The sequence below is a fragment of the Ictalurus punctatus genome, chromosome 5, assembly GCF_001660625.3.
Source record: "Ictalurus punctatus breed USDA103 chromosome 5, Coco_2.0, whole genome shotgun sequence".
NCBI lineage: Eukaryota > Metazoa > Chordata > Actinopteri > Siluriformes > Ictaluridae > Ictalurus > Ictalurus punctatus.
In genome coordinates, this window is record NC_030420.2 from 7,210,537 (window position 1) to 7,237,317 (window position 26,781).

General features: G+C 38.4%; 2 protein-coding genes across 3 annotated transcripts in view; one reads left to right on the top strand and one right to left on the bottom strand.

The window, feature by feature from the left end:
- The first annotated feature begins 437 nt into the window (after positions 1-437).
- On the top strand, positions 438-1,997 carry nppa (natriuretic peptide A). Its single transcript, XM_017467106.2, has 2 exons — positions 438-597; positions 1,164-1,997. Exons 1-2 carry the CDS (start codon positions 484-486, stop codon positions 1,458-1,460), a joined length of 411 nt encoding a protein of 136 aa, XP_017322595.1. The 5' UTR covers positions 438-483; the 3' UTR covers positions 1,461-1,997.
- A 3,546-nt stretch (positions 1,998-5,543) lies between these two features.
- The window catches only part of clcn6 (chloride channel 6), a 22,276-nt gene continuing 1,038 nt past the window's right edge, over positions 5,544-26,781 (bottom strand). The window contains exons 2-23 of one of the 2 annotated variants that reach the window (XM_053680152.1): positions 26,099-26,158; positions 25,944-26,009; positions 25,750-25,815; positions 25,052-25,118; positions 24,827-24,933; positions 24,358-24,484; positions 23,993-24,060; positions 23,002-23,060; positions 22,712-22,844; positions 22,390-22,503; positions 21,754-21,920; positions 21,526-21,643; positions 20,593-20,722; positions 20,128-20,281; positions 17,587-17,743; positions 17,305-17,411; positions 16,876-17,062; positions 15,788-15,945; positions 12,075-12,231; positions 10,225-10,332; positions 9,847-9,972; positions 5,544-8,985 (exon numbers count right to left, since the gene is read on the bottom strand). In XM_053680152.1, the coding sequence (XP_053536127.1) occupies positions 8,905-8,985; positions 9,847-9,972; positions 10,225-10,332; positions 12,075-12,231; positions 15,788-15,945; positions 16,876-17,062; positions 17,305-17,411; positions 17,587-17,743; positions 20,128-20,281; positions 20,593-20,722; positions 21,526-21,643; positions 21,754-21,920; positions 22,390-22,503; positions 22,712-22,844; positions 23,002-23,060; positions 23,993-24,060; positions 24,358-24,484; positions 24,827-24,933; positions 25,052-25,118; positions 25,750-25,815; positions 25,944-26,009; positions 26,099-26,158 (2,517 nt within the window). In that variant the 3' untranslated portion in view covers positions 5,544-8,904. Of the gene's footprint in view, positions 8,986-9,846; positions 9,973-10,224; positions 10,333-12,074; positions 12,232-15,787; positions 15,946-16,875; positions 17,063-17,304; positions 17,412-17,586; positions 17,744-20,127; positions 20,282-20,592; positions 20,723-21,519; positions 21,644-21,753; positions 21,921-22,389; positions 22,504-22,711; positions 22,845-23,001; positions 23,061-23,992; positions 24,061-24,357; positions 24,485-24,826; positions 24,934-25,051; positions 25,119-25,749; positions 25,816-25,943; positions 26,010-26,098; positions 26,159-26,781 lie in introns of both variants that reach the window. The other variant, XM_017467108.3, reaches the window with a different exon arrangement.

Genomic DNA, 26,781 nt, shown 5'->3' on the forward strand with positions numbered 1-26,781 from the left:
AATTTAAAAATGTGTGCCACATATTCACGCCAAAGGTCAAAAGATTTCTTAACATATTACTGAGATAAGGGTTTCTCAGTCTAAATATGGAACACCCATGGTCTGACCAACCAAATAGTATATTTAGTATAGGTTGAAGTTATCAGTTCTGACCTGCTGCTCCAACAACGCAAGGCATGTGTAGTGGATGAATGCCTGATGACGGGTGTCACGTCTTCTTCCTGCCCTCAAAAACTACTCCTGAGGTCACTGACTCTTTGTGTCTGACTCGTCGCCCACCACAACCTCTCTCTCGAAGGCACATCACGTAGCACTAAACAGCCACTTAAAAGGAAATCTACAACAAGAACCTATCGGAGGCGAGGTGTTGGAATGCACTTCACATGGCTTGTGAATGGATGAGTCCTGGACAGTTGAGTGTCCCAATAAAAGAAGGAGCCAAGCACACAGCAAATCACAGTCAAGCCTCAAAGGAAGCCAGGGATGGTTAAAGGACTTATTTTAGCAGGACTCCTGGTCCTGCTCTGTAATGAGCTAGCTGTACAGGCTCACGTTTTGAGTAGGCACAACTCGGCCAACAGCATCAGCAAGATCAAGGTAAGTTTCAAACCTGACAAATGCATTGGAAACTTCTTCTTTTTTTTTTTTTCTCGATCTAATTCATCCTGAACTAAATGTCTGGTGAACAAATAGTTGTGAAGAAAATGTGTGGTCTTGGATTTGATATGTTGAGAAGAACCTGCTAACTCATCTTAAACTAGTTCTCAGATTTGCCCATACAACCAGCTTGGTAGTTTGCTCCTCAGATCGTGCAAATATAAATGATCTTCTCGCATGTGAAACAAACTTTGTTCAGTCTATTGTTGCCTATGGTTTGGTTAAATTTTTCTTAAAATATAGCAGAGCATAGTGGTAATGACTGACAAAGATGCAAGTAGCATGCCTAAAATATGTATGCCAACCTACACCAGTCTAATGGCTTTAACTAAAAGAATAATTTATATGAAAGATGTTTGGAGAGCATGAGTAACCAAGTGCCAAAAGAGACCCCCTTATTTTCTTTGACACATCAAGATGACCTTGAGAACATAAGGATCTCTTGACCAAACAGCCATGAAACCAATAAGTCTAACACTGAATCTTCATCATGATGTGCTCCGCAGTACTTGCTCCAGCAGCTTGAAGAAGCCTTGGTAGCCGAAGAGGACACAGAAGGTGCTGTGGATTATGAGGACAGGAACATAGCACTAAGTCAAAGCCAAGCGTCTCCAGGCAAGGAGGACCAGGCTGCTGCTCCAAATGAGGACAGCAACACTGATGAGGGACTCGAGATGCAGAGGAAGCACCTCATGGATCTCCTGCTGTCCACAAGGAGCAAGAGCTTCTCTGGCTGCTTTGGTGGAAGGTTGGACCGCATCGGCTCCTCCAGCAGCCTCGGCTGCAACTCCATGAAAGGTTAAAACTTCTGTCAAGAAGACTGGAGAGACTGGATCCGTTTGAAGTTCATGAGGACAGCATGCACAAATGTAACAGTCCTTCAAAAAACCATGTTGAAAACCTGTTGAACTGGGCAAGCGTAAATTTAGGGGATTGATGTAAACATGTGAATGTAATTCAATGATTAATAGTTCTAATTTTCCGCCTTATTTGATTGATTTAAATCTGAGCACAGCTTGTGTCTGAAGATCCATTTATCAACATGTAGAACTGAGGGCTAGAGGATGCATCATTGAGTTTCTTTTCATAGAGAAGAGTAATATAATTTCGTCTGTGTATTCACATTGTACTTATCTGGTGACTTCTTGCTCTACTGAGGTCACAGTTTATTTATCCAGAACATTCTTCTGTTTCGACTGTTCTCTTTGTAATGCACATCATAATCTACTTGTATGTACGTTTTCTCTTTCCAGTCAGATCAAAATGACTATTGTCTGTGTGAATAAATAAATAAATACTTTCTATTGTCTCAATGTGAATAAACCTTTGGGATGAACAAGTTTTCGTTTCAGAGATTTTTATTTCATGTACTGAAATATTTCCTCAGTGTAAGTAAGGACATCTTACCATGCGCTCTATAAGGTATATATGAACCAAGAATGAGTGACAAGATCATTTGACTCATTTGAATACAGGGACTTTAGCACATTATCACATTAGAAACTTATCAGCGGGTGGGACGTATGGTCAAAAATTCCACTCCCACCTACTCATCCTGGATATCTAATTATGAAGTCTTGCCTAATGAACCGGGCTTATTAGTGAACATATTGCTAAAATGGGACTAATGAAATCCTGCCTAATGGATGAGGGTTATTAGAGTGTGCAAAAGACCTGTGCTGCAGCAGGAGGTCATTAGCATTGAGCTTGGTGACACCTGCGCTAACCTTTACCGAAAAGCCCAAGCTGCATTGAATTTAATCCTATTATCTAACCCTCTAAGGGGCCACTCCTGATTACATTAATAATGCTCTGGTCCTCAGTGTACGCCGTGTCAGATGCCTCTGATTAGAAAACTGCCATGTTTCCGTCTGCTCGACACAGCCGCCTCATCAAATTCTAACAGACTGTCAATGACTCATCTCCACTAACTTTTCCAGTTTCTCAAATTACTCAAGGTCCCCACCGGCACACGGGGGAGAAGTGCTATGAGCTGTCATGTCCAATTACATCATAAACGTGCAGTGGTGGATTCAGACATTGGCGCACTCAGCCCCACACCTGTTGAAGGTGAAGACTGGTGTAATGTGTGTAATTAGGGAGCTCTGCAGCGGCCTCGATGAAGGAGTCCAGCGAGATGTTGAACCACCACCTGCTTTTGATACCGAAGTCATGGTGTGACTGTCAGTCCTGCAAAATTGCCTTTGTTCATCATTGATAGACCGACATGATACACTGTATTTGTTCCTGATTTGAGTAATAGTATGTCTACTGTAAAAAAAAAAATAATAATAAAATAATAAAAAAAATTCACTTAAGCAAAACTCAAAGTAGTGATAAACATTGTCTAGTGGAAAACTATGACTAAATATTCAACAAGTGATGTTTTCATATCCATATACAATTGACACAACTAACCCAAAATCTTTCTATTTTTCTTGTGTATTCTATATAACTTTTGCTATAATAACCATGACAAACTTCAAGATCATAAATCACACAGTTTATAAAGAATGGTAACATTAGCTGGCTAGATAACTGCTAAAATGCTATTGGTGTTTCAGTAGCATGCTAGGTTCTTCTGCTAGTTAGCTAGACCATGTTTAATCATACCTGCTTATAGCAAAGATGCCGCTTACACATGATTCTGAACGTTACCTATAGGCTGTAACAGACCATTGAAGAGATATCTTAAGTTAAACACAGAGCTTTTATACTGTAGAACAGTATATCAAGAAATCTGACTAGCTAGTCTAGCTCACTCAGCTAGCTAATGGCTTACCTGTACATGTTTCCACAGGTTGGTTTGCGTAATCTGTAGATTGTTATCACACAGTTTCCTTTGAAACATTTAAAACCGATACCTGATGAATCGGGCGAGGGATGCGAGTTCTGTCTCCACTGTCTCAAACATTGCTACTAAGCATTTGGTGTTTGAAGTCTGTTAGACTTTCTTCAGCAAAACTGCTTTATTTTGATTGGGCCTGGGAATCTGAATTGTACTGGTGATCAAAAATAAATCTAACAGAAGCTCAAGTTAAAGTACTGTTATTTAATTATACTCCAAAAAAGTATCCTTACAAAAGAGTGAAGCATGTACACAAGTACTGTAACAAAAGTATATGTAGTTACTTTCAATCCTGGCACATAACTGACATAGAAGTCTACAAAACAACTAAGAGCAGCAGATAGCCACACTCCAATGATACTAGAACATATCGGCTCTCGCTACACCATCACTACGGAATCAAATGCTAAAAATATTTTAACCTGCTGTAAAATTTCCAGGAAACTATTCATGCAAATTAGCATCTTGCACATCAACATGCCCATTGCTTGAATAAATGGTGACAGCTTGAATAAATTAGACCTCATCACGAGATGTGTTTGCTTGGCACTGGGTCTTCACTGTCCAGTCAGGTTTATCTACATCAATTAAGGCCTCCTACTCAAACATCAAACACAATTACAAGCTCCCAGTTGTAATAAAAGACACAAATCAAACATAGATTCACTTTGGAAGCTCATTAGTTCTCTGCTCTTGTTAGTCAGGGCTCTCGGTGGGCAAAACGGATCACGGTGGAACATTCCACTGAGGGATGTCTGATTACCTTTGGACACGTCATTAGTCTCATCTCAGAAATGTCTCCATAGTCTGACACATCAACCTCCATTAAGGGACCACGCAACAGTTGGCCAGCTGCTGCTGTCAGGTTCATGCTGATCACAAGCACAGCAGAGAGAAACTAGATAAAAGACCATTTTTAAACACAGTAATAATAAGAATTAAAAAAAAAAAAAAAAAAAAAAGATATTTGTCCCTTACTGAAGTTAAGTGGTGAAGCAACAATTTGATTTAATTCTCCAAATGCAGTTTCTGGTTATTTCTTTTCTTTTCTTTCTACATTAGAATAATAATAAAAAAAATTAAATGTAAATAAAATTTTTTGGAGTAAGTATTTATTTTATTATTTTGTTACTTTTATAATTTTCTACTTACATTATTTGTCATTTATCTTATAATTGTTTTATTATGTCGTTGTATCCACTTTTTTGTTTCATTTTTCCATTCTTTTATATTTGTACGGCCCTTGTGACCTGTACATGGGGGCATTGTCACCCAAGGGGACAAACGGACCAAAGTAGGCGGGGTAAATGGGGTTCGGCTACAATCGACTCGGGGTTGTAACTCGTAATTCCTAACCTATGAAAATAAAAACTCAAAGATGACACCCCTCTCAACTCAGAATTCCTACACAGGAAGTCTAATTGGTCTCATCGACTCTGAATTACTTCGAGTTCAGCAAGTGATGTCAAATCAACATGGATTTGACATCACTAGAATTCTATACAACCTCACAAGTGCTGGACGCTCATATTTTTCAATCTAACAACAAGAATCTCTTATTTATTGAGGTAGACAGTCAACCATCTTCATTATCCTGATTATTTACCTCCAGCCAAAGATAATTACAATTGGGATCTGTTACCTTTGCTGTTTAGATACTGAGCTAATTAGCATAATATGCTAAAGTAATTATTTTCCCCTCGTCCTACAAATCTGAATCTTCGTGAAAATTGGTGCAAAGCATTTTTAGACATCTTCAGAGACATTGTACAGGAATAATGGATTGCCAAAACCACTCACCCGCGTGAGACTATACAAATCCTGTGCAAAGATACCATAACTCTTCACGACAAATTTTGAGTAAGGTACATGACCTTAAGTTAGTCAATCAGTTTTGTATGCAACATCTATCTACTAGTCTGTAACTGGCTTGCCAAGGCTGACTTGAATGGATGAAAAGCATGAACTCCCATCAGTTTGATAAAAAGATTTTGATAAAAAAACAAAAAAAAACAAGCAATCAGCTTACTAGTCTTCATTCAGGAGCTTTGCAGTAATGTTTATTATAAGTCAGGAAAAGGCACAGGACTTTGCATCACTCTCAATGCGTGTCAGTTACAGAGAAACCAAGGCAGGACAACTGGAACATAAAACAATATTAATAGAAGCAAAAAGAATACATCTCCTTAACAGGGTACTCGACAAAAGCCAGTCAGGTCTCTGTGATCATCATTGAACTTCCTCAAAAAACTTACATGGGATATTACATGGAATCTCAGATGACCTGCAGATGACTGAAATGCAGAGATGAATACTGAATTTTTTTTAATATAAAAAATAAATAAATAAACAAAACCTGAATCAACTAGTACTGGAAATGTTTGGAGGACTTTTTTTTTTTTTTTTTTTTGCTGCTATTGAGACATACTGCCTAGCTGTATATTACACTAATCTAAGACTGTAATTCTACTAATTTAATGATTAGAAGATAAAAACGGTTTCATTCAATAAATCCTAAAGACCCGTTTTCAGAAATCCTGAATTTCTCACATCTCACCTACATATAAAAATGAATTGAAATCCATGACAGGGACAGATCATTTCTACAGTGTAGTCTAGAATGGTATAGAACAGGAGGGAAGAATTACAGTTGCACCAACATTATACGCTTATGATAGTACACGATGAAGGTCTGGTAACAGAAGAGTTGCAGGAAAGTTCCTTTACAACTTGTACAGTGTACGTGGTTCACATAATCTGCTTCAGGAAAATACAACACTCCAAAGATAATCAATGGAACGATATATTAAAAAGCAAAGATTGCACTTTTAAACCTGTAGCTTTTCACTTACTCACATTCCCAATATAATAATGATTGATTTGATCCTCATTAAAGCATTTAAAAAGCAAAATCATTATACAAATATATCTCACAAAAGCTTGACCTTAAATAAAGTACAAAATAATAAAAACAATAATGGTCATTTAAAAAACAATCAAACAAACAAACAAAAAAAAGGAATGCTTAGTGTACACATGCCATACACGTGTCAGCTTAGCATAGCTCCAATACTATATACAGTGCATTATTACACCACATGAATGTGAATTATGGATGCTATGCCTAAACTGCTTTTCTATGATTAAATCACAGTATTAGACCTGTCATTAATAACCTATCCTTTTTATGGTGGTTTGATTAGTTCAATAATACAGACACCCCCTGAGTAAGTCCCCCCCACCACACCCCCACACCGCCCAAAACCCTGTTTACTTTAAACTCATTTATAAGAGAATTCAAAGCACAGTTGTTGAGGCAAACACTTCTTTATTTAAAATGATTTGTAAATGAAGCCCCCTCCCCCCATACCAATACTTATGTAACTCAAGGTAACAGTTAAAGCATATCAACCATATCTTTTCAACCTCCTGCGCATGCTGCATTACAGGGCAGCTGAATAAACTCGCTCTGTTTGACAGGATGGAGTGAAGTGCGTATGTCATCCCTCCCACCCAGAGAACACTACCGATTTTTCTCCTGGGTATAGAGTGAATGCTTTTCTATTGCGCTACTCGAAAGCCAATTTTAGCATTGTATTCAAGCAGCAACAGAGAAAAACCTGTATTAAAAACATTTATAAAGGCCTATTCCAACAGATGTCAACTGTCAGGCTACTGTTGTTGATTTTGATGTCAAGCTGCCAATAACAGCTTAGTCAGTTTGATTTTTTGTTGAGATACAATTATGACACTTTCTGCTCTGTCTAATGTTAGAATGTCATGACAACTGACTTTGTAAGTGTGATTAGACTGACATCAAAACCAATCAGGGTCAGACATTATTGTTATGACATTGCCAGAAGCTTTGAATCTTAAATATAGTTAAAAGAAACGTTATTTTTAGTGGCAGAAACAGTAAAAAAACTAATTACTGTGTCATCACATTTCAATATCCATCCATTTTCCATACCTCTTATCCTACACAGAGTCGTGGGGGAAACTGAAGCCTATCCCATGGAACTCAGGGCACAAGGCGAGGGACACCCTGGATGGGGTGCCAACCCATTGCAGGGCAGAATCACACACACTAGAGACTATTTGGAAAATGCCAATCAGCCTACAACGCATGTCTTTGTACTGGCGGAGTAAACCGGAGCACCAAATATAATAAATCTAATATGAAACTCTGACACAACAGAATTACAGTCAGCGATTATGACTTTCTAATGTATGCCGGCTTGGAAAGCATCATAACTTTACTTTTGACATCAAAATTGACAAAAGCAGCCCTGATGTCAGCTGGTACCTTTTGGAATAAGCCTTTATAAAATGTTTATGTAGGTTTAGGTCAGTTTTCATGATGTGATAATGTAGCTCTAAGAATAATGTAGCTCAGCAGCTTTGGTTAGATTTTTTCTCATGGTCATCTTATCTTAAGAGTTCTTATTGTTATCATTTGTGTTATATAGTCACAGTTGAAATGCTCATTGATGGAATTTCAACAACAGCCCATAGGCGTCCATTATAAATCAGTTTGGAGTAAACAGTGGGTTTCGTTGTGTTCTCGGTACAGGGATACTGTGAAAGTCAAAGTTATTGTTTGTAGCCATCACACATACCTTACACATGCAGGGAAAACTTTAAAAACACTGGAGTATTAATTTAGTACTAAAAAAACTAAACAAAACCAAGAATAAGAATGCAATTTCAACAATCTAGTACAGTAACTGCCTTGCTTCGGAGATGAGGTGTTATGTGTTTAGTTTTAATCCCAATTCAACACACCTGACTGTGAATTAGAACATTTATGAAGGAGTTAAAATCATATATGAAACACTGCAAGGTGGACATGCTTGGTTATCCATATTCACTATAATGATCGGATATATTGTTAAAATGCCATACTTTCAGTAAAGGTTCCTTTCTGGCCTTGTTTCAGACAATATACTCTTTCTGAAATGAATGTTGAGTGCAAGAGCATATTAACACAAATACAAGTATGTCAGAAAATGGTAAAAAAGACACAAAAACATAATCAATGTCCAAAAAAAAACAAAACAAAAAAAAAAAACAAGTGCTACAGTGAGGTTCATAAAGCAAGGCGAACGTTCATATCACACACGAGAATGACGCGTTCGTGTCCAGCTTTTAAATTAGTATGATAAAGTCTGCCTGTGTGTGTTCCTGTGTCGGTCAGTATGAACATGCTTTACCATTTTTTAGTGGTCCAGGAAGTAGCCGGGAATGGCTTATAAAGTGAGAGCTGCATTACTGGCCCAGTGCGAGTTGAGACATGGCTCTCACTCACACTCACACACACACACACACACACACACACACACACACACACACGGGACTGTCTGAGCTGCAGTTATTAACAGATGATGTGAGCGCTCGTCTCAGATGGTGATGGAATGCTGTCGGAGTTTAGCCGTTAAGAACTCATGGGTCAAGTTATGTCTTGTGATTATTCCTACAATCTGAAAAAGATCAAGAATAAAGAATACTCATCATTTGTAAACATAAGGACAAAACAAAAAATGTGTGCCGGAAATCTGAAACACATACACTTTAATAGGAACACCTGTACACCTGTTCATTCATGAAAGTATCCAGTCACCCAATCATGGGGCAGCAGCGCAATGCATAAAATTATGCTAATACAGGTCAAAAGCTTCAGGTAATGTTCACATTAAACATCAGAATTAAAAAAAAACCATGTGATCTCAGTGACTTTGACTGGAACATGGGACGAGTTGGTGTGAGTATTTTACAAACTGCTGATCTCCTGGAATTTCACACAATGATTTGAAAAACAAAAAAACATCCAGTGAGCAGCAGTTCTGTGGATGCAAACGCCTTGTTGATGAGAGAGGTCAAAGGAGAATGGCCAGATTGTTTTAGCTGACGGGAAAGTTACAGTAACTCAAATAACCACTCTTTACAACCGTGGTGAGCAGAAAAGCATCTCATAATGCTTTTGTCATCAAATCTTGAGAATTATGGTCTGTAACAGCAGAAGACCACACTGGGTTCAACTCCTGTCAGCCAAGAACAGGAATCTGAGGATAGACTGGGCACAGGTTCGATAAAACTCCAGCGTTAAAGATTAAAAATCTTCATCTGTCCAGTTTATGCACTGTGCCGCTGCAACAAGATTGGCTGACTGGATAACTGCATGAATGAGCAGCGGTACAGGTGTTCCTATTATAATTGGCTGGTGCGTGTATATGATAACTGTTAAAATGCAAAAAAGTCATATTGTGAATGCTTCATATTAACTTAAGCTTTGTGTCATAATTCATCATTATATACAATTATTAGTGCTTGGTCAAATGTACCTCTCCTACTGCATTGACCACAGGCAGGTGGCGGAGCCCCATGGTCCTGAACAGGTTAAAGACCTGAGAGACGTGTGTGTCTGGAGAGACTGTGTATGGACTTGGGTTCATGTATGGAGTCACATCCTGTGGTAAAAGAGAAACAGGCATGAGCAACCAGCAAGAAAGGAGGTTGTTTGGAAATAATTAGGCTAATCAGTTCTGAGAGTTTAGAGAACAAACTATTATTAGGGTGGACCCACCTCTGTAAAAATGCACTCCAGCACTAATTAATAGCTAATTAGTTACCAATTAATATTGGCCAAAGCTTGCACAGCCCGTTTCTCTGTCTCTCTCTCTCTCACGCAGAGATGACCTCCTCTCCTAAAAGAGTCTTACCACTATCATACGTGGGTTGAGGAGGGCAAGGTCTAGATCATGAATGTCAGGGAAACGTGGGTAATCCTCCGTCATCTCTGCGTAGGAGAGCCGTGGCTGAGACGCACTCTGCAAAAGAGAAATAAAATGTGAAAAAGAGAGTGGGTTAGTGAGGGAGGGGAATAAATCACAAGCTTTGGAGCCTGGAGTGAAGTATTGGCGCATCATCAGATGTGTGCTTGAGCTAATGCGATTCCTGGGTGGCGCAATAAAATAGTAATAAAAATTTTATATATATATATATATATATATATATATATATATATATATATATATATATATACACACACACACACACACACACACACACATACATACACACACACACACATACTAGGGATGTCACGAGAACCAATACTTCGGTACCAACATTCTTAAAACGTGATGGTACTTGTTTTTCAGTGGTAGTGTAAGTACTGGTTGTAATAAAGATACCAAGGTTGCAATTCTTCCGGAACTGAAGGGGGCAGCAAATACACGTAAGTGTTTTAGTCGGTCCACAAGTGGTGAAGAAGAAGAAGAACGCCTACAAGCACACAGGAAAAACTACAGAAGATTAGCTTAGCTTAACAAGTTTAGCTCTGTCCCGACTCGTTGAGAGGAAAAGAGAGGAAAGCTAGTATTGGTTGCCAGTGTACAACTGATGCTATCGTTCATTTCAAACAAAGTGAGGAAACACCTGGAATTTGGTGAAGCACCTGAAAGACGATCCTATATTATATTTGTTTGCGGCAGCTGGCATTGTGGCCGTGAAACCAGCTAACGTTATGCTCCATGTAATGTTTGCGATAGCCAGTTATTTGTTAATGATGCTAACGCATTTCAATGTTATAAACTACCTCGTAATGGACCACCATGCATCGCCATTCAGCCCGTGTCCTGTCAGCAAAATGTAGCCTAATGTCACTAATAATTATTCAAACGTTCATGCTTTTAATAAATCTTTTTAGCCTGCCACCATATCAGGGAATTTAAACTAATTTAAACTAAAGCTTGCATTCAGAGTATAAGGTGTGTGTGTGTGTGTGCACTTGCACACCTTAGCACTTGTTATTAGTCATTGACAGACAGTGTTTGATAATTAAAATATCCCCCCTCTCTCTCTCTTTTTGCCAGCATCAGCCAGAGGAGGATGTCCACCATGAGTTTTTCATTTTATTTAAAAAAAAAAAAAAAGATTATATATATATATATATATATATATATATATATATATATATATATATATATATATATATATTTATTTAAACCACACTGTGGTATCGACTTTGGCATCGGGTATCATGTACTTTTGGTGGTATCGGTACCGACTACTAGATTTTTGGTATCGTGACATCCCTAATACATACATGTTCCCATACATACATATTGTGTGTGTATGCGAATAAATATATATATATATATATATATATATATATATATATATATATATATATATATATATATATATATATATATATATACACACACACACACACACACACACATATACATATATACACACATACATACATTTATTTTATTTTTTTTTCAAATTCCAACAATGCCACAGGTGTTCAAGAGAACTCGGCCATTGTTTTTGGGTGGTATGGATGGCATACACTCTCTCCCCTGTCAACATTGGCCAAACATTGGTGTCTGTGAGTTTCTGTATGTGGAAGAGGGCAGATAAGGCTGAGGTTTTTATATAGATTATAGCTAATATGGTGATAATGTAAAATATGGCGATTGTGATTATAGTGAATAATCGAACTCTATGCTGATTATGTTGAGAACATTTTGAAAGTATGGAGAGTATGGAGAACACTGACCGACTGATTTTCGGCGTAACACACTCCACGAATGAGTAGGTTGACAAGCTGTGAGCGTAGGATGAGGCCGTGAAAGGTGAGTGGGCGGAACCTCTCCTCCATACTCCACTCCTCACTGGGGGACTGATCCGGGTACAGACTTGGGTATGGCACGTGTCTGTCCGAGACAACACGGAAACGTTAGCTGAAGGACTGCTTACATTTTACTGTGTATTTAAAAGAGTTGAAATACACAATGCTTAATATATCTGTTATTATTAATACATGAAAAACTTCTCACCATGTTGTTTCCCTGTGGCTTTCAGTACAGTTTTCAGGGAAAGATACAGTTGTGCCCAAAAGTTTGCATACCCCTTGCAGAATCTGCTAAATCTTAATACTGTTAACAAAATAAGAGGGATCATAAAAATCCCATGTTATTTTTTATTTAGTACTGTCCTGAATAAGCTATTTCACATAACATCCTGTTCAAAAGTTTACATCCCCTTGGCTCTAAATGCATTGTGTTGCCTTGTGTTGCCTGAGCATCAGTGAATGTTTGCACCTTTTATAATAGTTGTGTACGAGTCCCTCAGTTGTCCTCAGTGTGAAAAGATGGATCTCAACATCATATAGCCGCTGTTGGAAAGGGCTCAAATATGCAGAAGATGCTGGAAAAGCAAAGAATGTGCAGGACTAGAACAGTGGGTAGTTTAACTGCTCAGGACAAACAAGGGACTCATGAGCAACTCTCACAAAACAAAAAACAGTCGTGGATCATCCAGGTAACGCAGTATCAAAGAATCAAAGGTATGTAAACTTTTGAACGGGGTAATTTTTATAAATTCAGCTCTAATCTTGTCTTGTAGACTATATGTAAACATCTATTATGTGAAATAGCTTATTCAGGACAGTACTAAATAAAAAAAAAAACATGGGATTTTTATGATCCCTCTTATTTTGTATTTTTTTTGTATTTTGTACAGTATTAAGATTTAGCAGATTCTTCAAGGGGTATGCAAACTTTTGGGCACAACTGTATGTAGAATAATAGATTTATCAGATGGATTATTGATACATTATTATCGGTTTTAGTAGCAAAATCGCAGCTTCAGTTTTCTTTTGTTGTTGTTTCATGATGATCTTTATGTTGATATTTTGTACTTATGCTTATAATAATTATCCTTAATAGTTATTACAGGCAAACTAATGGGCAAAAAGCCGACATCATGTTCACGGTCTCTGCACACACATCAAAACGATGAAGTTCAAATGAGGTTTTTCCTGCTCCCGAAAGCCTGCCATTTAGAGACGCGAGGTTGCTGCAGGAGGCAGACGATATGAATGTCAAACTAGCAGTACATGAAAGAAGCGTAGCAGACCCTGAAGGCAGAACACCATTTAACGAGCCGTAACAAACTGCACACTCTAGTGAAACATTATGCGGCTCCTCTCAGAGCTCAGACTGCAATATGTTACTTATCAGATGACTCAAGAGTAGCACGTCTAAACTCTCTCTTGTATGAGTATGCAATTCACTAACTCCCTACCATTCAATCAGGGGAAAAAAAGTGTCACAAATACATATATTATTAAACAAAGAACAAGCTGTAGAATGAAGTCTATTTCCACACATAGTTTTATACAACACCCATTTAACAAATCGGTCCTGAATAAATTAGTAGCGTGGAAAAGGGTTATGAAAGCGTCTGTTTTTAACCTGTTAAGGGATGCCAATACTTCTCTGCAAGTTCACCTGTAAAGAATGAAGACGATGGAATAGTTTAACTGAAAATGATGATAAACAATATATATGTTATCTTAAATTTAAATCAGTCCAGATGTATTTTACGTCTGAAATCTTCTTATTCAGTTATGTACTGTGTCTATGAGGTTAACATTTCTTTTTTTTTAATGTTTTTTTTTTCCTGTTGAAACTTTTTTATTGATTCAAAACAAGTACAGTACATACCAAACATGAAGAAAACAGAATCTGTTTCAACCCAGTGAGCTATGTTAAATCCGTAGCTCCCTCCCCCTATCCCACCCTAACCAACCTCCAATGAGCAACACCGTGGTCAAAGTCAAAATCACAAAAATACCATACGGACACACACAAAAATAATTAGTAACACATATACAAACAGAACACAACAAACGACAAGCGCAACCATGCCTCTCTCCACGTGGTCCTCAAGCCGAGCCCTCCAGAAAATGGTAAATGGCGCACTAATATAGCGCTTTTATACAAAGTGCTTTACAGTGTGTCTCTTTCACCTATTCACACACACACACACACACACACACACACACACACACACACTCACACACCGATGGTAGCAAAGCTGCCATGCAAGGTGCTAGCTTGCCATCGGGAGCAACTTGGGGTTCAGTGTCTTTCCCAGGGACACTTTGGAATGTGGAGTCATGTGGGCCGGGAACCGAACCTCCAACCCTACGATTAGTGGACAACCCGCTCTAGCACCTGAGCCACAGCCGTCCAGAAAAGAGAGAAGCTTGCCCCATTTCCCACCATATACCACAGGTCTGCCCTCTCAGCCAAGATTCTTGGATTTTAGTGTAGTACCAAAAAGCATGAGGCATGTCATCATTCTCCAACTGACATTGCCAGCAGATAGGTGTGTCTTTTAAACCAAGCTGGAACAATCTAGGAGTCCAGTAAAAAACAATATAAAATTTTAAACTGAATAAGGCACACCCTTGCATTCCTGGACATAGTTTTAACATTAAAAAAAATTCCTTCCCATTCCCAGTCTACCAATATCAAGTTAATATCCTTTTCCCATATCCTCTTAAGAGATGTTGACACCCCATCCCCGAGATCAATAGGGAATAATAAGCTGAAGCTTCATGACCTTTCCTAAAAGCAGCTAGGGCTTGCATAGACCCGTCAACTACTACATTCACTTGTCGCCAGTGTGGGCAAGTCGACAAGTCGGTGCGGTGGAAAAAATAGTGAGGCAGATGGTAAAGAATGCAGGTTACAAGTACAGGAAATAACCCAGCCTAGATGAAGTCAACTTTCGAATGAAATTAGTATTTACAAAAATGTGAAGAAATATGCAAAGTGATGAAGGTGATCAAGTACCCTATATACACCGGGCATATAAAACACATTGCTCAGTGCACCAGCAACCACCAAACCGCATCCATAATGCTACCATGTTAATCAACACGGCTGTTTTTTTGTCCTGTAAGCTTCATATCTGACCTCCTATCATGCAACTATTTTTTTTGTTGGGTAGGCAAGCATTCCATGTCTGATGGTTTTAAAATGGTTTAATATGATGCACAGATTTTATTATTGTACACAATTATAGCATTGATTTGTTTATTATTGTCTTTAACAAATGTAGCCCAAAGAAGAATTGAAGCGGGAAATATATATAATTTCCAGCTGTGTATGGTTGTTATCAGTTATGTCTGTTACGAATTATGGAAAAGATGACTAGTCAGATAGATTTTTTTGGATTACTGGTTGACTAGTAAATATTATTAGTCATGCAACCTTTAAATGTGGCCATGTTGATACTCTTAAGTTGGCATTAGCGAATAGTGAGGGAAGCTTAGAGATACCGGTTATAACTTCGATGACTGAACTATTCTTTTAAATGACATGGAGTGGCAGTAGAAACAGTGGAAGTAGTAAGTTATTAGGATTAGGCTGCTTGAGTTCACAGGAAGTGTGTTACACTGTTACACACACTGCTTACCTCCTGTCCAGCATCTGCTGCAGGATGTCCTGACCTTCCTCAGCTAGCTCCACCCCCACCTGCTCATCACACATGTGACGCAGTTCACTGGAAGGGTATGATTTCATCGATTGGCACCTCCGCCTCTGCTCCCCCGCCCGTGTCAACACGCTTGTTTTCTACAGAAGGAGGCAACATGCTTTTTTTCTCCCCCTTATATATTTATTAACCATATCTCATGAACATGTTTCTATTAAAGTGAAAAAACTGCTACATAGTGGAACTTTGTGTAATAATATGAGGGAAGCAAAAGTCTCCTAAGAAATGTTGCGTTTCGTATCCTATGGACGTCCTCCCTACTGTATCTTGAGAAAACATGCAATCAAACATATCAACTGTATTAATAAGCAAATTGATGGGTGGAACATGAAATTGACTTTGTCAGTCCACATGCAAAAGGACTTCATATGTAGTTGTGACCACTTTCCTTACATTTGTGTACATTCACGGTCCAATTTACAGCTTGAATATATTACTACACATATTTGCAACTACCTTCTACTGTCGAAAACACCAACAGCCGGGTCTATGTCTCTATAATCATTTCTAACAGAAGGATTTCCATACATGAACAACAAAATCGTCGCCATAAAAGTGAGGAAAGCCACTTTAAAAGGAGGTCACTTGCGCCATCATGTGGAAACAAATGGCACTGTATGAATGCAACGAAAACTTTGTTATTAATAAAATAAATGATAGCAAAAGATATCATGACACCATCATTTATCATTATTATACAACCTATCATTCCATTGTGAGTCACATTAGACTGAGAAATAAGACCCTTCACAATATGCTGTTAGAGTAAAATGTCAAATGTAAAGCTTTGGTGGTGTTATTATCCTACAGCAGCATTCCCTGTATTGTATTATTCCTTACACAACTCATAAAGATCAATCGTAACCATGTTAAAAATATCAGCTTTAAAGGACTTGCTTGCATTGCTATTAAAAGAATGACCGTTACAATGCTAGATCTGTTTAAAGCAGCTGAATCTACATGGAATCTGTAATCTGTAATCATTACCCTGCTGATGATGAAGGCTGTACCTTAAATCGGATGTTATTGCTGATAAGGATGTTCCCCTTCATGAACTCTTTTTCATTATCACGGTTCTCGGTGACCACGGGGAAGGCGTGATACACGGTGGTCCTCAAGATGCTGACCAGAGACTGGATGCGTGTGTGGGGATACACATAGGTAAGGTTGGGCTCCATGATGTCACTGGCGGTTAGTCTGAGAGTGGGAATGAAATTAATGGAAAAAAACAACACACAAATGTACAACTCCATGCACAACTCTACATCTTTTGTCCATTTAATTTCCTGGAAAAGTGCCTGTAGCGTTTTCACAACTGGGCCTTGTGTTTGGATCTTGAGGAACAAAAGCGTACCTCTATAGTATGTTTGTGTCTTTGCAGTGTGTATTGTAGAACGAATGCTAAAACAAAGCGAGGAAATACAGAAACGTTGTCTCACTTGTCCATTTCCACTTCGGTCTCCCACTCCAGTAGAGGCACTCCACGCAGATGAATATGAATATCATAAATACCCTTATTAAACAAATCTCCTGTCCATTTTGCCACCTGAACAAAAAAAATATGCAATACATATGCATAATATACAAAATATGTACAACACTGAAGCAGTTCTAGATTTTTATTTTTCTTATATCATTCTTACCCATTCTCAGAAACCTTTTCTGTATAGTAAACGCCATGACAAACATTTTAACCATGTAAAGGCTGACTATATGCTTACCATTAGTGTAATCATGATGGGAAGGCCATACGTGATCTCATTGGTTGATTCGATCAGGATGACGGTCAGGCTGATGGTCATACGTACCACGCCTCCCAGAAAGGCAGCCGCTCCAATCAGAGCAAACGTCCCTGAGTATATGTGCATACCAAGATTTCTGCCGTATAAAAGAGAAATTGGGACTTACAAACTAGCGTTTCAAAATTAGAAAGTGTAGCAGGAACAAAAACAAGCACATGGCGCTGGTATTAAAAAACAGACGAGAAGTAGTCAAAAGCTACACTATAGAAATGCTTGTGATTGAATCTGGACTTGCATTCATTCTATATTTGATTCTTTTCTTAAAAATATCTCCAGACGTACACTGCTAGTCTTGTCTGTAGTAGAGATAACATACGATTTCCTCACGTCACCAGGAAATCTGCTCATAAAGAGTTTTCAAATAATAATGAGGATAGTAACACTGAAAGAACAGGTATGGAATTATACAGTGGCCAAGAAAGGTGTTAATCTAATCAAAACTTTTATATTTGAAATTCTTAACAGTATTCCTGATGAATCCTTGCACGCTCTCAGCTGAGCACTCGTTTGGCTGCCTTTTAATTTAAAAACTATGTATTAAAAATACATTTTGTTTCAGAGGCAACATTTACAAATGGGCATTAACTTACTATTCACATTTGTCTTGGGGACAAAAAATCAAGCATAAGCATTTATGAAAAATATATATTCAATCTGGTGTGTCCAAACTGTTGATTGGTAGTGTATATATACACACACAGGAATCAATGAAATGCTCAGTCAATGATTCCCTATATGTTATAAATAGAGTTGATATACATTGGTTGATATACATTGGATATACATATACACTCACTGGCCACTTTATTAAAAACACACCATACGCGGATAGTGAAGACAGCTGATTATCGGGCCCCCCCCATATCACAGACTGCATCAGCAAAGCCACCAGCATTGTGGATGACCCCACACACCTCACACACTTCACCCTCCTGCCATCTGGAAAAAGGTACCGACCCATTCGGGCCCTCACCACCAGACTGTGTAACAGCTTCTTCCCTCAAGCCATCAGACTCCTCAATACTCAGAGACAGGACTGATACACACACACACACGCACACTCTGAACTGAGCACCATCCCACTCCCATTTAAATATTTGCACATTTTTTGCTGCTACTGTATTATAAAAAAATATATAGTATTTAATTTATTGTCACTTTATACACTTTATATACACTTTACCTGGCTGCTTCCACAATAACTGCCATGTCCATGTTTGGTATAAGCTAATCTAAAGTCATAGCATGTTATGTTTACATTTATACCATTTTTAAATTATATTGTTACTCCTTGGCACCTATCTTCTGCACTACCTGTTATATCAGACACTTCCACATTAAAACTGTGTACTGTTCGGCACTACACTGTCACTTACTGTGCCTATTGTCCTATTTTAGTAGTACTGTACTGTCCTGCATTGTTAGCACACGTTTTCACGTGCACTTTATGTAGAATGTTTGTAGATCTTAATGTTTTTTTTCTGTAGCACCACGGTCCTAGGAACTCTACTGTACCAACTGTATATGGTTGAAATGACAATAAAACCACATGGACTTGAACCATACTAATACTGGATAGAACCTTCACTTTGCTCTCAATTCTTCATGGCATGGATTCCACAAATTGTTAGAAAAGTGTTGTTTGAGATGATTTGTGTTGACATGTTGTGTGTCACATACTTGCTGCGGCTTTGTCAGCACCTGTTCTCGAATCTCCTGTTCCACCACATTCCCAAACTTTGGGACATGGCACCGTATCATGCTGGGAGTAGGCATTAAAAATTGGGTAAATTGTGGCCATAAAGGGATGCCGTGTGGTCAGCAATAATACTCAGAAAGGCTGTGGCATTCAAATGATGCTCAGTTAGTATTGAGGGGCCTAATGTGTACCAAGAAAACATTCCCCACACCATTACACCACCACCAGAAGCCTAATTTGTTGAAATGAAGCCGTTTCAATCCAAGGAATCTGACAGGAGTGGAACCTGATGTAGTCTTCTGCTGTTGTAGCCCATCCACCTCAAGGTTCAATGTGTTGTGCACTCTGAGATGCTTCTCTGCTTGCACAGAGTGGTTATTTGAGTTACTCTGGCCTTCCAGTCTGGCCATTCTCCTCTGAACTCTCTCATCTACAAAGCATTTCCACCTACAGAGCTGCCACTTGCTGATTTTATTTTTATTTTTTTGTTTTTCGCACCATTCTGTGTAAACAACAGAGACTGTTGTGTGTGTTCCAGGAGATCAGCAGTTTCTGAAATCCTCAAACAAGCCCATTTGGCACCTACAACCATGCCACATTTAAAGTTGCATGTTTTTCCCCCATTTTGATGTTTGATGTGAACCTTATTACCTAAAGCTCTTGACCTGTATCTGCATGATGTTTTGCACTGCACTGCTGTCACACAATTGGCTAATTTTGTTCCAAATAAAGTGCCTGTAAATTGGTTAATGTGTACGTACATTTTGAGGATGTTGGCCACTAGGCGTCCAAGAGAAGCTCCACAGAGTAGTGTAGGGACAAAGAGTCCACTAGGGACAGAGACGCCATACGTCCAACAGCTCAGCAAAAAGTACAGCACAAAGAACAGAGAGAGGGTGACTGGACTGAAAGTGGCTAGCGAGAGAAAGACAGACAAAGAGATTGAAATTAGAAATAAATAAAAGCATACATTTTTTTTTTATTATTCATCTCGCTTTCATTTACACCATAGTCGGGTATGGGTTTAAATGTCAGGCATGTGGAGAATAGTTAAGCTGTTTATCAGCTAACTTTATTATCACCTCAGGAGATGCTCTGAAGCTCGCTGTTAATTATGGGGTAATTGATAAGAAGGGGGAAACACCCTGCATAACATGTCCTGATATGCAATGCCAAGTGATCTCGCTTATTTCAACATGTGTTCTCACAGTCAACATGTGTCTCACCATCTTGGTGGAACAGCTGATGTATTGCCGTCTCCTGAGGGTTGAAGAAAAGAGTTGCCATGTCATTGTAGGTCTTATTGGAGCAGAAGAACCGCCGTATCGTTGAGTTCACGTCCTCATTTGCTGACGCCTGTTAAAAAACAAAAAAAATTGATGAATGAATATTATCTAAACTAAACATATTCATGCACGGCATCTTAACGTGTCAAAGAGATAAACCTCTACCACTGAATTTTAATGCGGTGCTTTTAAAAAAAAATTTAAACAAGTTTGTGTTACTTTTACATATAACTGTATATTTGAAACACTCAGGTTGGGATGTGGTCTGTTTTGGATTTCAGCTCAAGAGTCAACGCAACACAATTAACACTGAAAAGTACAAAGATCTCAAGCTATTACTGTTCATTGGGTCTGTTTGAGTCGTTCTGAGGTCAGAAAGCATAAAGGACAACGGTGATTTCTGAGAATAAAAAGCAGATGAGTTCAAGCGTACAATAGTTAGGGGTGGGTGATATGATAAAAAAAAAAAAGTGTCATAATTCATATCACAATATTACTATATAGTAGGATTACTAAAAAACTGCCATCAAAGGAGCAGTGTTGCATTAAAAAAAAACTGGTTGATGATTTATATAAGGTCTATTAAAAAAAAAAAAAAACTAACAATGAATAGAAGTAAGAAAATCTGTACAAATTTGAACATTTTACCATTTTAAAGGATAACATCAAATCAGTTACTTCTAGCCAGTCTATAATTTATTTATTGTTTTAAATAAGAAAAGAAGCATTAAAATAATATTCATGATATTTCAGAAAAAATTTACTGTCACAAAATTTATCATGATCTTGATATTATCATCATATCACCCAGCTCTAACACAAGTAATAGAAAATAAATGAGAAAATGATTTCTCTGTATAATCTTACACTAACTAGCGCTGTTGTGTTGTTCGCTGCCGGGGAGACTAAATCCCTGCACTCTCCCAGGGTCATGGAGGCCATGAAAATCACCACTGTAGTGACCAGACACACCAGCAGACTCTCCAGCACCCTGAGCATTATGAAGAGTCCATTAAAAAAAAAGAAAAAAAAAGAAAATGACATTCGTTTAGATAAATATTCACTACTCACAGCCAACAAACACCATCTTAGAATGTATACCTAATGAATTTGGCTTTGGGGTGGACGTTCCTCATGCGGTACTTGGCGAGCCGCTTGTTGATGCAGTTGAACATGGCGCCGAGCAGGCCGCCCACCAACCCCATGATCACGAAGAAGGCCAGGTCCACCGCTGTCCATAAATGACACTTCTTATCCCCATCTGGACACTGCAGGGAGGAAAACAGGGGATATATTTACACAAAAAGTCTTAAACGTCTTCCGAGTGGCGCAACAAAAAAGAATTCGCCTAACATTCAGAAATCACGTGCGAGTTCGAATCCCAGTGATGCCATCCGTGGCCGGGAGTCCAAGTCAATCAATCACAGAGACACAGTGAGCCTGTGAACGCACTGATAGAGATTTCCTCGGAGTGTGTTATAAAGCCCTGTGACCCCCAGGAGCAACAATTTAAAAAAAAAAAAAGATGCAGCTGGCTTTAAGTGTCTCAGAGGAAGCACGTGAGGTAGTCTTCACCCTCCTGGATTGGTTGCCGTCATATGGATGGGTGGGAGGAAATTGACCGAGACTAAATTAGGGAGAATCCCAAAAAAAATCCACACACAAAAAAACATGCCAACAGCTGAAATGGGACCATCATTGATTTTTATTTTATTTTTTCATCCAATGTGCTTTTACCTTAAACTCTCCGAAGTTGAGCAGGCCAGGGAGCTGGAAAGAACCCCATTTGTTGTAGTTGATTCCAGAGCGAAAGAAGTTGAGAGTGAAGGTGGCCGACATGGAGCAGAACAGCTACAGACAGATTAGAAGGTGAAAAAGATAAGGAGTTATTGAGATATTATTTTTTTTATTTGAGCCTGCTGATATTATTAAGTATGGCATTTTATTCACTGTATTAACACAAACTACTACTGAATACTACAAATCCCACTAAACGCTTTAATAACAAATTAGATTTCCAGGGTGTAAGCATTTCTCCCAACGCAAACTACTTCCTCACCACTTTCCACGTGAGAGCTTGGTTCCAAAAAGACGAGCCTTCCTCCAGACTAAAAAGAGTACCCCCAATGGGAGCCCCGAACGCTGCAGCCACTCCAGCTGCTGCACCCGCAGACACAAAATCCCTCTTATCCCTGAGAATAAAAACAAACAAACAAAAAAAAAAAACACTTCATTAACACAGCAGTATAAGCCAATAATGTTTGATCAGCAACAGAGTAGTATTTTAGGAGGCTTGGAGGCTTTCTCTGCTTACGCTACAATGTAACGGCACGTCCTTGAAGTTCTCACCTGTCACTACGGAAGTAGGGAAACTGGAAGCGGATTTTCTTGAAGGTGATGCTCTGAAACTAAATTGAAGCATATTTGTTTAAAAATAAATAAATAAATAAATAAAATAATCAATATTATATTCAAACACACAAATATTACCACTATTCCAGTACTACCATGCCTATGTGTACACTCAGCAACTTTAAAGGTTATTTCGTTTGTCTTTCTGAGGAAACACCAACAAAACCCTTTATACCGGATCACTGCTGAATTCTCCATTCTGATTGGTCAGAAAGTGTCGATTCATTTTCTTTAACAACAGCTCTGACGATACAGTGGGTCAGGGTTCAACGTTTATACTAAAAGTCACAAGTTCTAACACTTATCATTCCTAACAGATCATTCATAGGGACTCACTGATATGTTGAATTTTTCTGTGAAGAAATGTTCATGGAGCATTTTTGGAAGGAGTCTCTACAGCATCAGAGGTAACAGGTGTAACTTTCAGTTTTCCAACACAAGAAAGTCTTCAGAGCAGAGCGCTTCGCAGCTTCTTGGTAACATGACAAGCTGCAATTTTTACTTGGCGAGGGAACGACCTGCTAAATATATAGCTGCTATAAACCCTAAGTAATAACATGAACTTGTTCCACAACATTGAACTTAACTATAAACCAATAAAAAGCATCATTTTTAATAAATAATAATGATTAGTGTTGACAAATTGCTGTGGTACAAGAGGAATAAAACACTTTGGCATGTGCTGTTATTAGAAAATAATTACCTTAAGGGCGGTAACATTAACTTTGCTTCACGTCAAGTCAAATCATGTCACCCTCAAGTTGATTATTTTCCTAGAACATACCCCAAGGCTGTTACTCCTCAATTAAGAACCCCTAGTGCATTATCAATAGTATTACCATGTCAATGCTGATGTCAAGTATTAAAAGCGTTGACATTTAGGCTGATTTATGAGGTTTAATAAATAGAAACGTTTATTGGTTCGTACCTGAGGGAGTCCGGCTCCTACAATTGCTCCGCTGTGGATCATGGGTCCCTCTTTCCCCACAAACAAACCTGAAAGCGGAAACGCACCACGTTAAACCTTTTCAATCAATCAATCAATCAACACGTGTGTCGGACATGCTAACATGTCTGTGAGATTATGTTAAGACGACGTTTCACAATTTCTGCTGATATTAAAGAAACAGTTGGTCATTTTACAGCCCTCTGATGCCTGTGTGGCAAATTTCAATTACAATCTCAAACGGTAACTCAAAGTTTTCCTAAAGTACCTCTGACAAGATCTTACAGATCTAGAAACACTTTTCAACATTAGAAAAAGGCAGCTTGAACTATGTGGTATTTCACTACCTCCAGCTACAGCGAACAGAACCCCGATGGCCTTGCAGACGAAGGTGCGCAATCGCACGACTCCTGGAATCTTCACGCCATTCAGGTAACTTTTGATTTCTGGAATACCTGATCCAGCAGCCACAGGCTGAAAGGACACAACGATGGCATTAACAGCACACATATAATGTCTGTATCTTTTCTCAGACAAGTACAAGGAAGAAAAAATAAAATCCAATTGGAGCATGAACACTATGGCAGTGTTTGTCTTGCTAAAGCTGTGAGGAACGAGAAATCCGATACTGATCTCTGGGCACTGCACATTATTAGATTCAGATATTCCACTATCGATCTGAGGCTAATGTGGTGATGTCATTTATTTCCCAACCTCAGGATGAGTTGAGTGTATTTCCCAACCTGAGGTGAGTGACGTGTTCAATGAGTTACATGATAAGATCTGATTACTATAGAGGTGTAATGACTCTATTACCTCGATCAGAACCAGGACGCTGGCAATAAAGACAAACACCATATTGAAGGCTAGAAGTTCAAGCAATGACAAAGCAAGACAGCCATTTTCACTGCACTCCTCCACAGCTAAAAGGTCGGTTAAGGATAACCGTTTAGCAGACTGCTCGTGATCCACGCACGACACAGAATAACACAGCTAGTATGAAATAAAATCCACACAACGTCATTGAAGTACAAAGGATACAGTTCCCCACCAGTCTGAACTTCAGCTGGGTGAAGAGGTGCACGAAGAAATCGACAAAGACGCCAATCTAAAAAGAAATTCAATTAAAGCTATAACATTCATCCTTTTTTTTTTTTTTTTTTTTTTTTTTTAAATCGACTCATACTGAACATCCTTTGACACACCTAGTACTGTTTGACTTCATGGTATAGAGTTGTAGAAGAGTACTCGATCCATACAGGATTTTGCTGAGTTTTTTCTGATCATTGCGGTCGATAAAGCTTGATTGCGCTGTGGCTTTTTTTCTTCTTCAAAATTTGTGATGCAATTTGCGGCGTATTTAGTGCTTTCTTTTGTTAGGGAAAGTGCAATCGCATGAAATTGTCTTTCGTAGTGATGTTTGTTGGTAAATGCTGAACTTTTTGCTGAACTCATGTTCGCCGCACGTGAATCGAAGAGGGCTTTGGCTGAATGCGCGTTGTGATGACGTCACGTGACGCGTCTCGGCCAAAATCTGTGGTAATTTCGGAAAATCGCAAGCTCCTCTGATATTGTAGCGTTTCCTTGATTTTGCGTTCGTTTCTGTGATCGCGAAATCCTGGAGGGACTGAGTAATGATTTATAATACAACTATCCACTTTGTTAGAGTGATTCATACATGATATTCATTGATGATCGTATAATTCATATCGTTTACTGAAGATAATAACTTATCATACCAGGCCTGTAGATACTCCAATTGCAAACACCAACATCCACTTGACAGCTTCATACTTTTTGGCTTTCTAGAATGAAAGAAGAAGGGAGGAGAAAAAAAAAAAAATAACACACACACACCCCAACAAATGAGACAACAACTGAACAAGAAGCAATTATCACAGAAACATCACAGCAATTAGATATTAATAGCTACCTTATTGTCCATCCCCTCCAACACCTCCACATACGGCTCATTAATACACCGGTCATAATCCAAACTCTGCAAATACAAGAAGCATTAAAACCATCTCCTCACCTCCCACAGTAGCTGTAGGTTTAAATAAGCTGTATTTCAGATCATATTCTCACCTCGTAGTCTTTCCGTGGTAGTATTTCATCTTCGTCTTCCCTGGTTTCGCCCAGAATCGTCTAAGTTGAAACGACACGTTGTCTAACTTACGATGCATAACTTCATAACTGAATGAATATCCAATTGAATACACAGAATGCACGTATACACAAATCATATAGAGTTTAATTGAAGCCCTTTTCATTTTTAGTGAAAAGTATAATTCAGCTTAACTGTGTAGAAAATGTTCCTGTATATCAGCAGGCTTATGTTAGAACTTAAATCGTAAAAACATTTTGTCTTTTTTTTTTTTTTTTTTGCCTTTGGAAATGTAAATATTATTACAATTGGTATTGTATTCCACAGTAAGGTTGAATTCTCGAATCAAACGGTGTTGATTCATTTTCAGCAGTTCTGGGTGTAACACAAGTGTCCATTTATATGTTAGAATATATTATGGTGTCTGTATATACTACAGACAAAGGGACTTGTAAGGCAAACAGTTTAGATAATCTAAGACTAATAATTTATAGATTTTTAAAAAAAGTGCTGTTAGTTAATAAAGAAAAAATGTATAGCTGTTGATATGGTATACGTTTTCTGTTGCTGATTATTTAAGATTTATGGAAGGAGTCTCCAGTGTCAGAGCTTTGTAAGTCAGTAGGTTTTCTGTCAAAGGGAGTCTTACAATTGTAATCACAAT